The sequence below is a fragment of the Cornus florida genome, unplaced genomic scaffold (genome assembly GCF_030987335.1).
Source record: "Cornus florida cultivar Cherokee Brave unplaced genomic scaffold, ASM3098733v1 CherokeeBrave_3.0.0_Hap2_Chr05, whole genome shotgun sequence".
NCBI lineage: Eukaryota > Viridiplantae > Streptophyta > Magnoliopsida > Cornales > Cornaceae > Cornus > Cornus florida.
In genome coordinates, this window is record NW_026775575.1 from 115,641,454 (window position 1) to 115,657,702 (window position 16,249).

General features: G+C 34.2%; 1 protein-coding gene across 1 annotated transcript; it reads right to left on the reverse strand.

Annotated features, from left to right (window-relative positions):
* Positions 1-426: 426 nt before the first annotated feature.
* LOC132308833 (rop guanine nucleotide exchange factor 14) lies at positions 427-8,625 on the reverse strand. The gene is made up of 8 exons (XM_059807086.1): positions 8,348-8,625; positions 7,273-7,401; positions 3,371-3,760; positions 2,686-2,840; positions 2,523-2,597; positions 2,158-2,427; positions 1,629-1,976; positions 427-925 (listed from the first exon to the last, which is right to left on the reverse strand). Exons 2-8 carry the CDS (start codon positions 7,343-7,345, stop codon positions 554-556), a joined length of 1,683 nt encoding a protein of 560 aa, XP_059663069.1. The 5' UTR covers positions 7,346-7,401; positions 8,348-8,625; the 3' UTR covers positions 427-553.
* Between the last annotated feature and the right edge of the window lie 7,624 nt (positions 8,626-16,249).

Here is a 16,249-nt window from a genome sequence, read left to right on the forward strand (position 1 = left end):
AATTAGAAACAGTGTGTGTGCGCGCGCGCGCGCATACCTTTAGGTCCTTTAGACACACTGGAATCATCATTTCTCTAGCAAAATTTTTTAATCTTCAAGAAGCCTAACTTTTAGCTACTAACTTCTTGGTTGCATTGAATCACTTTTTTTAAAAAAACTGTTTACATCTTTGATTCAACAAACTGAACCATAACTAGACAACTTGCATTCCCTTGAAATTCCTTGCTAATAAATAATGGATCGTCTTCTCCAGCCATATGTTTTTAAATACAGTACTGCTAGGAAACCGAACAGCTGACACTGTGGACCCCACAACTCCCTCTCACATTGGGCATCGGCTGTCGGTGCGTATTGTTTCCCTTTTAACTAATATGCCAAACACATAGCCCTTAAATATCCATGACCAAAATTAATTACCCTATGAAATCATGCAAAAATATATATATATATATAGAAAACTTGTTTTGTTCAAGCACAACAAAAATTGTTCTCTCATTAAACATATAGTAAAATCATTTACAGAAAGAACTATTGAAAATCAGACTCTTCTTTATCAAGGAGAACATTTAGGAGATACACTGCCACAAGCCTCTCTTCTGATGCACCACACTCGACTCCAACTAGGTGTTGCACTCACTGAACTGGTTCTGGCTTCACCATATGAAAGTTCTAATTCAGAAGCATGACTTGTATTGGAGTCGCGTAACTGTCCGTCCACATTGTTCATTTGATCGATGAGTGAGTGCCTTACGCGTTGGCTCAGCACTGGAGTATCTGAGATTCCAGGAAAGTTACATGATGCAACCGGCGAATTAGGATTGCTCAAAACATCTTCTTGCAATATATCTCCCATCCGAGTGAGTATGCTGAATGCTAAGTTACCAAGAACCCGAGAATATGCTTCTAGTATTGAGTGGCCAACATCCTATAAAAATTTAAAGAGAACAACCAAATTATTCCTTGGTTTTTTGTCAGAACATTATAACTTTATGTGACAACAGTTGGCGTGAAACATTATGGGATATTTCACTAATAACATGCGATCTAAACCATATTAGTGGTGTATTAAATACTGTTTTTTTTTTTTTTTTCCTTACTATTTAATGGTACCTATTATTATGATGGTGTTATTTAGCCATAAAGATGTTTGCCAACTCTACTTGCTTTTTGACATGTTTATTGAGCAAATGGCATTTTCTGTTATAGAATAACATAAATGTTCTCAAGTATGTATGATAGCATGGGTAAAAGCCATTATTATAATGAGTTACTTCTGCGCATTACATGAATGATTCACATAAATACCATACAATTCAAGAGTTCTACAAGTTTGTAACACTTTATAAAAGCCAATTACTAGGACTATTTCTTCACTAGATAATTACCAAAAGATCATGAGTATAATCAGATCTTAAGAAACTAAGTTGTAAAGCATAAAAAGTTGGAAAGACCATGGAGCTGATGCAGTAGGTTCAAATTCTATGATCTATCAACTTTTTTTTTTCTTTCAAATATTCTATATATATATATATATATATATATGGACATGGAGGCAATGGGCAGAATGTCTATGTATCAGAGACCGTATCAATTATTAAGAATTATAACTTGCAGTTTATTGTACTCACCTTGCCATATTGGATTTTCGTGACATTGAGAAATGTCTGGGGAAGGTTAGGATACCTGCTCTTGAGCTGCTGTAGAAGATTTTCTGCTCGGTACAATAAGAACTCCATCCTATCAAGCTCAGATATTGGATCTTTTATGAAGGACCATGATGTTCGAACTGGAGATCTACCACTGGCTTGCTCTGTAATTTTCTCTTTCCAAGCAAATATTGCGGCTTCCAACCTATTAACAGCTTCAAGGGCACTGTTTTCAGATTTTAAATTGAGAGAAGTAAGCATTTCGTCAGTTGACTTTGATTCTGAAGTCAAGATTCTGTACAGTTCTTCGCCCAGGCTTGCCTTTCCAGACTGTAAACATGCATAAAGAAACTCAAGTCATAATCAATAACAGAGCTGCAACAGATCCCTATTCTGAAGTTTCTTCACACCATTCTTAAGATATTCAATAAACATATAGCAGTAACAACACTCCAGTTGACATAAGATTGATGCTCTATTGAAGATTTTAAAGTGAAGAAAGCTTCCTTGCCTTGGGAAGTGTGTCTTTGATGATGTTAGGAACAGGCATTTCAAGCAAGACATTTTCATTGATGGATTTGGCAGCCTTGAGCACCTGGTGGACCATTTTCCCCTGATGTAGCAATTTCTTCCTTTCAGAGTCTGATAGCCCAGAAATTGGTACTTGGGGCGAAGGAAGCCACCACCTTTTGCTCTGTCTTGCACTCCTGCTCCTTCCTTCTGCTCGGCTGCCTCCTTCCGCGTACCAAAATTCAGTGCTAACCATTGAATCCAGTGTCTCCTGTCAGTTTGGGATACACAACTGGAATATTAGACTAATCTCATCAGTCTACAAGTAATTTATTTCATTTTGATGGGAGGCAACAGACCACTTACAATAAGCATTGAATCTAACTTCTGAAGTGCCGGAATGTTCATATGGATGTCTGCACGAGCTTTCGGGGTCATTATCTGCTCCAATGGGAATAAAGAGCTAAATTCCACTACATTGAAAAAAATTACATTTAAGCTCTTTGATTCCAAAAGAAACAAGACATACCTCCACAGTCCGGCCATTGGCACCATTTTGCCTAGCAGGAACCAACTCAACCATATAGTTTGTGGGGGAGAGTAACCAGTCCATTTCTCTTCGCCATTTGCTCTTCCTTTCCTCTGGCAATGGCTCCAATTTCCACAGCTCCCCAAAAACTGATGCTGCAAGTCAATTTATAGCATTTCAGTTTGGGACAGAAGATGATTTTAACACTGGCATGGAAATAGAAGAAACATCGCCAGGGCCAGGATCGAGGCCCCTAGAGTTTTCTATGAAACACCATTACTTTTATCTGTGTTGTTCTATCCACTAACTTTAACTCTCATGCCTGTGCATATATTTCATGTACTTTACATGTCAATTCATATAGCAGAGATTGACTTTGTATCTTTGCATTTCTTACATCCAGCAAAAACTCTCAGAATGTCTTCGCTATTGGAAATTGACACATAGAATGAACTAAAAGAGGCTTAGATTACCAGCATCTTCATAATTTTATGAACCAAATATCCCCATGTTTTCATATCAGTACCCTTAAATTCAATCATGATTCCAAGCGAGAGAAATTTGTTTATTACAACCTTCACACTAGGGCACATGTCAAAAGAAATCATGATAGTTGCCATTGATTAATAAATGGTCAACAGAAGTATACTTTAAGGTAATAAACCAAGTAGGTTATCGGTTATACCTGCAAGAGTCGTTATGGAATTGGACAATGCTAATGCAGTGGAGAGCCCCTTGCGTCCTCCTGTAATATCTTCACCCAATAACAGCTTTGCAAATTTTTCTTTCATGGTATCCACATCTGAAAACTGAATGGTATATGCAGGTTTCTCTTTTACATAAAAATGTTGGGGGCTCTCTGAGACCTCCCAGTCATCCAGTCCATGCTCATCCCTCTTCATCATCATCCAGTGAGAAGAGAATGATCCAAAAGCATTATTGCTTGAAGAACAGCTTGAGTCATCTTCATCCAAGGAGTCAGTTGCACATCCCTCTCCTCTGCTCGTGCCACTTTCATTTTCATAAGAGTGACTGTTCAGAATGCAACTCTCAAGGCCATTATACGTCATTATTCCTGAAATTTTCCATCGTATATATTTGTCACAGCTCAAAGGAAACATAGGAAAGGCAAAGTAGTATCTGTGTTAACATAAAAAAATAAAAACCTAGAGAAACCAAAGCCCGAGTGCATTGGCACTAATAGGGGTACAGTCAACACAAAGCCCGAGTGCCTTGCAGTCAGGAATTCAAAGATTGATTATGATATATTATAGGCTTATTATGTTTAGCAAGGATAAGCATAAAAGTCTAAAACTGAAAAAAATGTGTAAGCATATAAGTCTAAAGAACAACAAAAATCATCATTCAGAAAAAAAATGAAAACTACCCTTCTTTGTGTGCGGTGGGCATGCACATTAATCAGGGTACAGGAACTAGGGCACTATAACTCTATAACACTTTATGTTTTCCAATGCCAAAAGGTACGTATGATTATGTTCATTAGAACATCCAATAATTTAAACTTATGTACTGGTATTTGGCAGTTGTGGGTGGATTCTGGGAAGTGGATATAGTGTCATGATGAGGAAACATTTGCTTATTCAATCCAATCCGTATATATAAGTCATCACTGCAAATTTTCTAATAGCACATAAGGTTATAAAGAACAAAAAGATTACAAAGGACAAAGTAACTTGCACCGAAGATTCTAATAATGGTACATTCTTCTTTAATTTTTGTAAAGGCGCATCCAATGTCCCATAAATATCGCATGGATGCCAAATTATTCCCTTTGAAGATTAAACACCAAAGACAAATCCATCCCATGTAATCAAGTCATTACAGAAAGTGGAGGCAACTACTCTTCTGTTCGAGATTCTATTTGCAGCAAGAGTAATGTTGTTTCAAATGCTTTGAAGAACACAACTGATTTGTTTCGAAAGATATCTTGAGCAGTAAACAATGTTATTATTTCATTTCCAAGGTGATCAAAAAACACCCCTTATATTTGAGTACTAAGTAGAATAGTTCGCAGCACCCAAATTATATTAAATAATACTAAAACAGGGACATAAATAAGGAGTAACCTATTCATATTCAGAGTCAAGTAGATATGACACATGCATGAATTTTGACAATCCAGTTAACCACTGCAGATCTTGAGCAATAACCAATGAAAGATGCCCATGCCAGCGTAATAGATAATTTGTCAAACTTCAGAGTTAGGTGTAAGCACGTGCAAATGCAAGTGTTATTATTTAACGCCAACTCAAGAACCCAAGAAATATATAAGATTAGCAGCACCTAACAATTTGATTATAGATCCAAACAAGAGCCCTTGTAAACATAATATAAACTCAAAGGCTCATAGCATGCAATGTTCGTAGATCCACTGCTGACTGGGCTCCTCCAAGCGGGTTCACTATAGATACTGTAATTATAAGTTTAAATCACAAAAGCTATCAACCTTGTTCAAGCACTTATCGTAAACAATTTTCACCATCCAAGGATAGATTTTAAATGTCAACAAATATCCTAAAATTTGAACTAGTGTAGTCTAGAAGATGGACCACAAACACTAGATCTAGATCAAATTTATAGAAACATGGCCCTATGTGTATAAACATATATATAACATGACATGCTCGAGAGGCCTGATTAATTTGTCTAGATTTTTCCTTAAGATTTGGTTGGTAAGATGTGCTTCACTCAAAATTCAAACCATAGTAGAAAAAGGAAATGAAATGAAAGGAGCAGAGAGCGAATCCCCTTAGTAAAAGCTGTTCCAAACAAAAGCGCAAATAAATTTTCAAAATAAAAGTCATCCAGACAGTGATATGTGTGTCCCCATCTGGTTAATTTTTTTATATCCACCATGAATTCTTGTTCCATGAATTCTTAAATTCTTCATACTTTGTCATCTCAACTATCAAAATTAATATCAGTACCTAACACATGATGATGACTATTGAACCGAACAATTATATTGAAAAGAAAAATGATCAAACAGTTTTTGACCATCTGATTATTGTAACCAAATTGAGCATCTCAAAATATTCTTATAAAAAATTAACAGTTAAAAATTATCTGATTTGTCTAATCTTTGGCATCATTAACCAAATAAGCAGTTAAGCACGTCCTTCAGGTAGCATATCACGATCTTTTTTATGGGTTATGACATAAGAATTTTAGAATAATTGCAAACTTACGAAATTTCGTAGAAAATAACAAAACCCTTAGTTTCATTGTCTAGTGAAGTGGAAGTCTCATCTACAGTAGCACTACAATGAGGCCCATCACTTCAATTACTATATATAACAATAAATAAAAGAACATGTAATTTCCGTGAGTTCAGTCTGTGGGCTTATTGATAAATCACAATCACTTTATTTATGATATCTATGCCTTGGCAGACAATTACAAGATTCTTCCACTTCAGACCGTAATTTAAAAATTCAAAATAAAACCAAAAGGTTTGAATTTTGGGGTCCTCGCATGTGGTGGCCGCAAGCCTATATACTCCAAACAATTTATGGGTCCCATCTATAAGACCTAAAAATTGAGATGACTCTAATCTACAACAGCCTATATAGTAAAAATTTATTATGCAGCAAAAACTAGAAATATCTCAAAATTAATCCACAAATAAGGGCATTTGGTTAAAAAAAGTCAAAAAGAAAATTTGAAAATGCGAATTTTTTTCCATCATGTTGTGGTGACGCAAGGATATGGATATTACAGGTCTTAGGGCACAATAAATGCTCAAAACAATTAGAACAGGTAACCTGCATGCATACTTAATGGTGGTCAGAGAGAGTTGGTGGGGTCACCGGATACATTACCCATTTTCAAATAAGGCAGGGTCCGGGCTGTAGCTGAAATTTTCATCAAAAGACTTGTCACACTTGAATCATTTCAGTTCTATTTTTCTTTGCAGTACAAAAACTATACAGCTAAAACTGGTGTGTTAGGTACACTACTGGCCATACAATATTGTCTAGTATTACAAAATTGGTACATAATTATGGCCCAATGCAAGGAAAAGGACTTAGTGTAATGAACATAAATGACATGATATTTGAATAACCATTTTGTTTCGATAAAAAATAACCACTGACACTGGCTCCACCTTGCAGATTGGGATGGAGGTTTTACCCTACCGTTGGACACTGGGTTTGTCTCTCGCTTAGTTAACAAAAAGAAACTTAAAGCTTGACTTCGGCATTGAGACATGTCGTACTATTCATGTAAGGTTTACATGATATCATTTATTTCTTTCTCGCCCACCAGCTTCCACAATTTAGGTGCACAAAATATCATTTTGTAAAAAAAAAAATAAACAAACATAAAGATTTGAATAGTCACAATTATTAACAAAATTGAAATGATAAAGTAAATAGGCGTGGAACAAAAATAACCAACAAAACTATATATAGTGCAATCTCATCAATAACATTTAGTCGCTTTCTTTCGTGTTGGTTAGTTGATCAGGTTAACTTTGAAAAGTATTTTTCAATTGAAATTTTGACAGCGAGATGAAAAGTATTTTCCTATACATGTTTAAATTTTGAGAAAGGGAGAGCTTACTCTCTTGTTCATCAAAGTCCAAGCTTATCTCTCTGTCCCGTGTACAGCAAGCGAGTCTCCTCCTCATCATCATCTTAATTTGTCTGATTTTCACAGAACCACCAGTTGATTGGGCAGGTAATCCAAAAGCTGTGACCAAACAATAACACCCAATTCATCATATCTTTGAAATACATAATAATGGATTCAGTTTTACATTAAAAGATTGCTTAGAGCCAAACACCCTAAGGGTTTGGGTTAACATTGTTTTAATAAACTATGTCCGAAAATTTGATATTCCTTTTCAAGGTTGATATAATCCTCTTTTTGTCTCAATTCATTTTTTAAATTGAAAGGTTATCACAAATAAATTTGGTAAATAAATACAATATATTTTAAAGAGACAACTTCCTGAAAAATTAGAAAAAATTGTACATGACTGAAATTTTGAAAAATGACATTGTCTAAGAACAAGATGTGGGTCCGATTTCAGTGCCGAGTTGACAAGGAATTAGTAGTCATTGGAACTCCGAGTCAGAACACCGAGTCCTGACCTGAAAAAGCAAACTCCCAAAACGCCATTGCAATCCCGCGAAATCAATATTTTGTTTGACCTAACCAAACAACTTTTGAGCAAAAGAGTCCCATTGTGTAAGCTTTTTGAGCCTCACAATCAAAACCAAAACCAAAACCAAAACAAAAATAAATAAACACTAAATAAAAGTTGCTTTTCCTTGTGTCATTGAGATTACCACTTTTCTCTTTTCACTAACATTTAATCAAAAGAAAAAGAAGGAAAAATAGTGTGTCCTTGATAATTTCATATATATATATGTATGTATGTATGTATGTATGTATGCATGTATGTATGTAAATATACATACATATGTATGTTATTAAAGACAAAGACAATTTTTTTTAGCACAAGACAGACAAATTAATGGAACAAAATGAGCCTCTTATACATACAAATGTTATAATACATACATATGTATGTATTTGGATTTTTGGAATACTTTGGATCAAAATCGATTAGATTAGATTTTGATAGAGAAGAAGAGGAAAGTGAAGAGAAGAATGAGAAATGAGATCAAACCTGAACGAAGCACCAATCAATTCACTGAAGTAGACTTGTTCAGAGCTGCATTTGAGAGACAATCAAAGTCCAGCCTCTTACACAATCACTCGCTACTGGTTATAGATATAGAGAGAGAAAGAAGAAAATGAAAATGGGGGAGCATTGAAGGTCAAGATCGACGGCACTGCACGCTCTTAAATTCAAATTAATTTTGAAGCAGCGATCATAGAGAGAGAGAGAGAGATTGTAGAGTGAGAGAACATGAGGTTTGGGCCATTTAATAGAGAGAGAGAGAGAGAGAGATAGACGGGTTCATTCAGTAGAAGCAACTATGGGTGTACTATCCACGGTATGTGGGTCGGGCGGTCCGGGAGTGCGGAGTTTCAAATTTTAATACTTATTTTATAGGAAAATAAGAATTAATGAGAGAGCGGGGTTTGCCGTAAGCGTGAGGTTACTACTGTTTGAAAGTTACCGATTCGAAGCCAAAAAGAATCTTACCTTCGGTAAATTACTTTTAAATAAGAACAGACAAATATATATGTTAAGTATTGAAGTTTGTTTTAATAGTCATTACAAAATAAATATTTTTTTTGAAGTTTGTTTTAATAGTCATTACAAAATAATTTTTTTTTTGAATTTTTAATTTGTACAATATTTAGTGATAAGTGATGCCATGTCTCTTAAAATTTTATTTTATTTTTAAGTGATGATTACAAAATATATATATATATATATATATATATATATATATATATATATATATACTTGAGGTGAGAATTTATATTTCTTAGTCTCATAGGCAAGTGTCATTTGAAAGTTCAAAGGTAGTGGACCGAGAATAAAATCTCAACTCACAAAAACTTTTTCCAAAATTAACTACATCAATTATATTTTTTTTCATTCGACTTTATGCAAGTAAAATCACAGTTTTAGTCAAATTATATGTTATTACTGTATCTTTTTTGTTCTATCCACTATCATCTTAATTTTTGTCTTCCTTTTACTACAATTACCTTCAATATCCACCATGTCACTTTTTAAAATTAGTGTACTTGTAGTCTTTCTTGCACATGATCAAAATATCTTAATTAACTTTCTAATTTTTATTTAATGAATTTTTTTTCTTTCTAATTATATCTAATGCTGTTACTTCAATCATTTCCCCAAAGGTGTTTATTTTCAGCATCAATAAATAACATGCACCTTGAAATATAATCCTAAATGTGGTTTTGTCTGTTCATTCATATATAGATAAAGCAAAAAGACATAGGCTCTTGATGTAAGCCTGCAAAAACTGAAATTCCACTTGTGTCTAACTAAAGTAACATTCCATCATATCACTTTGTCATGTAACATATATGGTTTTACGACTTCTACTTTTTATCTCCCTAAAACTCCATATTTTATCTCTGATTATTATATTAGAAGAATTCTCTTAATAAATAAAAATCCTGTGATTTTTTTCTTCCCTAGATTTTTTTTCATTAGACTACTCAATAGTAAATATACTCTTAGAAATATATATATATATATATATATATATATATATAGAGAGAGAGAGAGAGAGGGAGACATACAATGTATTGTATTGATATGAGATGTGCATAATACAAAAGTATTGGGGGTATATATATGAGAGGTCTGTGTGGAGAGTAGGTAAATTTCATATAATACATAATATAGTCTAACACCACCCTTCAAACTCAAGGTGGGTTATATAAAGTCATCTTGAGTTTGGAAACAAGATTCTTAAAGCAGCCTGGCGGAAGTGATTTGGTGAAGACATCTTCTATCTAATTATGAGAAGTGATGGACTACAACTATAAAGTCTTCTGAAGAAGATGATGACAAACAAAATGGCAATCGATCTCAATGTATTTGGTATGCTAATGAAAAGCAGCATTTTGAATTGCAATCCTATTATCACAATAGATAGGAGTGGCAATGGATGAAGAAACTCTCACATCCTGAAGGAGTCAACGTAACCACAGAAGCTCAGACGTAGTATCAGTAAGTGCCCTATATTCAACTTCCGTGCTAGATCGAGCAACTATAATTTGTTTCTTGTTGTGCCAAGAGATAAGTGAATCACCAAGAAAGAAACAATAGCCTGTGGTGGAACGACGATCTGTAGGATCTCCTGCCCAGTCGACATCTGAATGGGCACGAAGAACAAGTGATGACTGAGAAGAAAAGTAAAACATAATACATTTGAGATTGCGAAAGATGCGAAGAACAACAACAAAATGAGTAGATCTAGGAGCAGCCATGAACTGACTAACTATATAGACGACATGAGAGATGTCTGGATAGGTGACAGTAAGATAAATCAGACTACCAACCAATTGTCGATACAATGTACCATCTCGAAAAGATTTGCCATCATGTAAGTTAAATCTTGTGTTGTACTAACAATCTTGTTGCCAGTTATGCTTGATTTCGAAAGAAGATCTAATATGTATTTTGCTTGAGTGAGGTAGTGACTATCTGTAACTGTAGTGATCTCAAGACTAAGAAAATAACTGAGAGGTCCAAGATCCTTTATCTCGAATTAACGACTCAGAAACTATTTGAGCTCTTGAATTCCCGTCAAATCATCTCCACTTATCATCAACATAAAGTAAAAAATAATGGTCCCAAATTTGACGTGGCAGAATGGTCCCGAATCTGACGTGATGGCGCTGATGTGGCAATGCTGGCGTGTGCGGCTGATGTGGCAAAAGCACAAAAGAGTCTAGCGCGTAAGGCGACATGGCAAAAGCACAAAGGAGTTTGGTGCATAGGAGCAAGTGGCTGCGCGTGGATGGCGTGTGGGGGCACGTGGGGGTATGTGTGAGGCTGGTGGCGCGTGGCAACGGTTAGCAGAACCTCAGAAACTTTGGGCTGCGCGTGTGGGGGCGTGCCAATTCCTTTTGGGATGAATTTTTCAGCGACGAGGAGGGAATCTTCGCCCCTTTTGTTTGATATGATCAGAATGGCAAAAGAATGAGCGGAAGATCCATAATTGTGGTGAATAGTGATCGAAAAAAGAAAAAAAAAATTAAGAGGAAGAGGTTTAACTTTACTCTGATACCATGTTAGAAATATATATAGAGAGAGAAATACAATGTATTGTATTGATATGAAATGTGCATAATACAATAGTATTTGGGGGCATATATAGGAGAGGTCTGTGTGGAGAGCAAATAAACTCCATATAAGGTAATGATATATATAGTAATGAGGGTAGGTGAAGACGGCTAACTCTAACCCTAAAATACAATACATAATATAATTTAGCATGCTCTATTGTTAATATTCCCAATATATATCTAAATTTGTTTAATTTATTTTCTTATTGATGGTGGTCTTGGATTTTTTAAAGGACTTTATAATTTACCACCGAACAATAATCTTTTCACATAAATTGATTTATTTTCAGTTTTTATTCAATCACTTTCTGCAAAAGTTTTAGATACGAAAATGGATAAAAACAAGAACAGTCATAAATTTTACTTATAAATATAGTACGTCCAAAACAATAGGCGGACAGGCACATGTGAAACTCACTAGTCACTACTTTATTCTACGTATAAGAAAAATATTGTGGATTATAATATATTTGTATAGCATTACTCTAGAAAAGAACGTGTTTACAAAATGGGGAGAACTATTATAACATGTTAGGCCCATGTGTAATTATAAGGGTAAAAATTAAAACGATAATTGGTAAGCCGTTACACTAAATGAGGATGATTCTGTGGTGGGGGGATGAAAATATATGAACATAATTTATTTATTTATGTATTTATTTTGGAAGGGGGGTGTTAAAAATGAAAATATATCAAAAAAACACACACCTATATATTTGTATAGATTTTAAAACACTTTAAATTCCTCAAGTTGTCAATTTGGTTACATATTACTTGAGTTGTACTAGTGGCCCTACAATTTAAATATGTAAACCAGGATGGAAGGTACAAACATAACTTCCTAATTCATTTGCCCCCCACCCCCCGCACACGTTTCTGTGATGCCTATTTAGCCAACTTGAGCCTCACTTGTATTAAATACTAGTAAACTATTGTATGTACTTTTGGGGAAAAAAGAAAAAAATTTGACTGTGGGTGTGGAAGTTTGAACTTTTTGACATGGAAACTATTTTCTCATTACGAATCCTCCTAGCCTAGTGAACGGTGAAGGTCGGAGTTCATAAAGGGTGGATGTGTGAGTAGTGTTTGTTCCTTGTCAATGAAAAATAAAATTATTTTCTTATTAATTATAACATTAATCCATTACCAAAAACAAAATAACACTAACATTTGGAAGCATAAAATTGAAATTAAAAGAATCATGACGACAATATCATATTATTTGGTAGAGTGGATCGTTATAAATGATATCAAAGTCTGACACAGTTGGAATTGTGGCCAACGAAGATGTTGGGTCCTAAGGCGGGTGATTGTGGCGACCTTGTGGGCGGGTGCAAGAGACAGGTTATAACATTGGACGAGTTACAGATGTACAATCCTATATCGCTTGGATGTGGAAAGGGAAAGTGTTATATATGTAGGTATGTCATTCTAATTGGTATGAAGTCTTTTAGTGTAAAGCTTAAGAGCAAAACCGCGTAGGCTCAAATCTAAAATAGACAATATTATACCATGTGGTGGAATGGATCAGGATTCAAAAAAATAAAAATAAAAAAAATAAATAAAAATAACAACACTAACCTTGCTTTGGAAGCATAAAATTGAAATTAAAATTAAAAGAATTTAGTTTAACTTTGATCTAATTATCTCTTATTTGTGTTCAATCTCTTAGACAAGCTACAAAGCTCTTGAACACTATTAAAACATTTATCTCTTGGATGAGCTACAAAGCTCTTGAATACGTCAAATGTTTTAAAAAAGTAATAATTTTCTAACTAAAACAGTTTTTGTATGAGAAAGTAAGGTCACATACATTTGATCATTTTCAAATATGGCAATAGCAGAATTCTCGTGTATCTATTTTTTTTTAAGATGTGTGTGCAATGGTAAGGTTACTGATCACGAATTGAAAAAAAAAAACAAAAAACAAAAAACAAAACTCTGCGTGCACAGATAACAGTGCATACATTTAATCCTTCCCAACCTCGCAATGATGCAAGTCTGGTGCACTGAGTTTGCCCTTTAATTTTATTATTAAACAAATAAATATTTCATTAAGCATCATTATAATTGTTTGTTTGTATAATAATATACTCGTGTATATGAGTGTGTGTATATATATATACACACTTACAGTTTAGGATTTGGCCATAATTGTAAGATTGTTCCATTTTAATATGAATGTTAGGTTTTGTGGCTTGAAATCGGTGTGCGAGTAGTGTTTTGGCATAAGTTCGAGTTTTTTAGAACCAATTTAACATTTTCTTGAACTATTTGGACATAATTGTAACCCCAATTGAACCAGTTCAAGAAAAGTTGAACCAATTGTACGTGGAAGCCAGATGACTTTGTATTTTAGAGTTGAAAACTGATATGGTAACTTATTGGAAGAAAGTGGAGAATATTTGTCCAACAAGAAATTAGATTTGAAGATTCTATAAATTGAGATTGGTTGAGAGGTGTCTAGAGAAAGAAGATAAAAAATATATAAAAGGTTTAAGGGTAGGTTTTGTAAGGAAATGGGAGAATATATGTAATCCCAGAGTGTAAAGATGCAGCCTAAAAATAAATGATGAGTGAGTGAGTGGGGCTTTGAGTCTTTTGACATTAGGTTATATATTTTCTTCTTTGATTCATAATACAGAAATTATCTCCTTCCATGTTAGAGTTGGGTGAACCATGTAAAATATTGTGTTGTGATGTATGTTTATGTTAACGTGATGTGATAATATTTTTACTGTGTGTAATAAAAAAGGAATTTAATTCTTAATAACGGTCTACCGTTAAATGAGTTGGAAGGTCTAACATCAAATACTCTCCATATTATTACATGTATACTACTCTCTCAAACTATAGCAATGGCAGAGCCTCATGCACTGTCCCTTTATATTTGCTCCAAGTTTAGGATTAATTTTGGTTTGAAAGTTTTCAATCTACAATAATTTCATTTAATTATTATTATTTTGAGTTTTAAAAATGGTTGCAGAAATATTCAAATTTGATAGGTGAAAGTCAATGGTGTATATATGGGTAAGAGAGAGAGAGAGAGAGAGAGAGAGAGAGAGAGGGAGGGAGAGAGGGAGAGAGAGAGAGAGGGGGGAGCCTCGTTCCACCTTTTATGGGCCATGATAGGCGCCGATGGTGAGGTTACTGTCCCGTATGAGGCGCCCATTGGCATGATTGCTAGCATTAATAGGGGGAGAGTGTGTGTTGGTTTTGTCCCGTCCGCGCCTGTCCTCCTCCGCTCCCACTACCATCACATTTTTGCTACAAAACAAACCTCATCCTTATCATTTTTGTAAAGTATATTGAGAGTCCCCACAAACTTTTGTCCCTATTTTCTTATTCTTGTTTGGCTTCCCAGAATTATTTTTTTGGTTTCCATGCTCGTGGAGGAATAGAAAAGTTGGAAACAACCTTCTGTGGCCATCCTTTCATACCCATTTCCAATGGAGTTTACTTTTTGAGTCCTGTGTAGCTCTGAGTCTGAGGAGTGAGCCAATTTCGGCTATTTCATTTTATATATATATATATTTCTTGTAAGAGACCAGAAAAGACCATGAGGATGAAGACAAGTGAATCAATTCATGATTTTTCCATGTGCGAGACAGGAAAAGAAAGATAATCAAAAAGGGCTCTGTGGAGATGATTTTTTTGCTTGTGTTGATATGTATATATGGAAATCTAAAAACATACACTCTCTAATACGGACCTAATTAAATAGTGATTGTGGCACACAATATTTTCGGTCTATGCCATCAAAATATTGACCGTATAATTCATTGAGGCAAATTTTTTATTATTTGCCTTTATAATGATTTCCTAAAATTTTCAAATACTAATTTTTAGGTAGAGTGTGATTTGAAGATACATATTGTCAAATATTAAATAAGAAGCATATAAGAAAATTGTTATAACAATCCAGAAATTAGATTGCTAGACCCACAGATCGGTGACGAATTCAAAAAATTTGAATCCGTAGTTCACGAATTAGGCTATCAAAAATTCGATCTGATCCGTGAATCCAATCGATCAACCTATGACCAATCCGTAATATATATATATGAACTCCCAACATAACCTTCTTTTTGTGTTTTTTTTTTTTTTGTAAGTATTATACAATTAGTTTTATAATATATATATATATATATATATATATATATATATATATATATATATATATTATGCATTTAAATTAGTTTTATCTATGTTCTGTTATACATTTATACCGCTTTGTAAGTGGATATGAAATTAGTGAAAAAAGACTATTTTGAAAAATTCAGTCTACAGATTGGATTATTTCCTATCCGTTCCGATTCGTGGTCTAACGAATTGGAGGCGGATTCAAAATCTCTCAATCCGTTACGAGCGGATCGGATTATGATTGATGTTTAATCCAATCCGTGGCCACCCAGAAGAATTTTAGAACAATAAAGAACATTATTAGAAAAAGATGTAACTGAAGTAAAAGTTTAATTAATTCAAAAATAAAATAAAACTAATTAATTTTTAAATTCAAAATTTTTGTGGGCCCACAAGAATGTTAAATTATTAAAAGATTCGATAGGAGCAATACGTAATTTGATTGGGCCTTATTTAAGGTGAGGCCCTAGGCCATTGCCCTGCAGGAAGTGGTAACACATGTTCAGTTTTAGAACAATGCTACACAAGCCCAATTCTTCGGTTGAAGAGTTGGGCCTGAAAATAATTATTCCAAGTTTTAATCTGAGCTTACTTCATAGTTGATATCTATGGTTTGAAATTAATTGCGACTAATACTATGAAG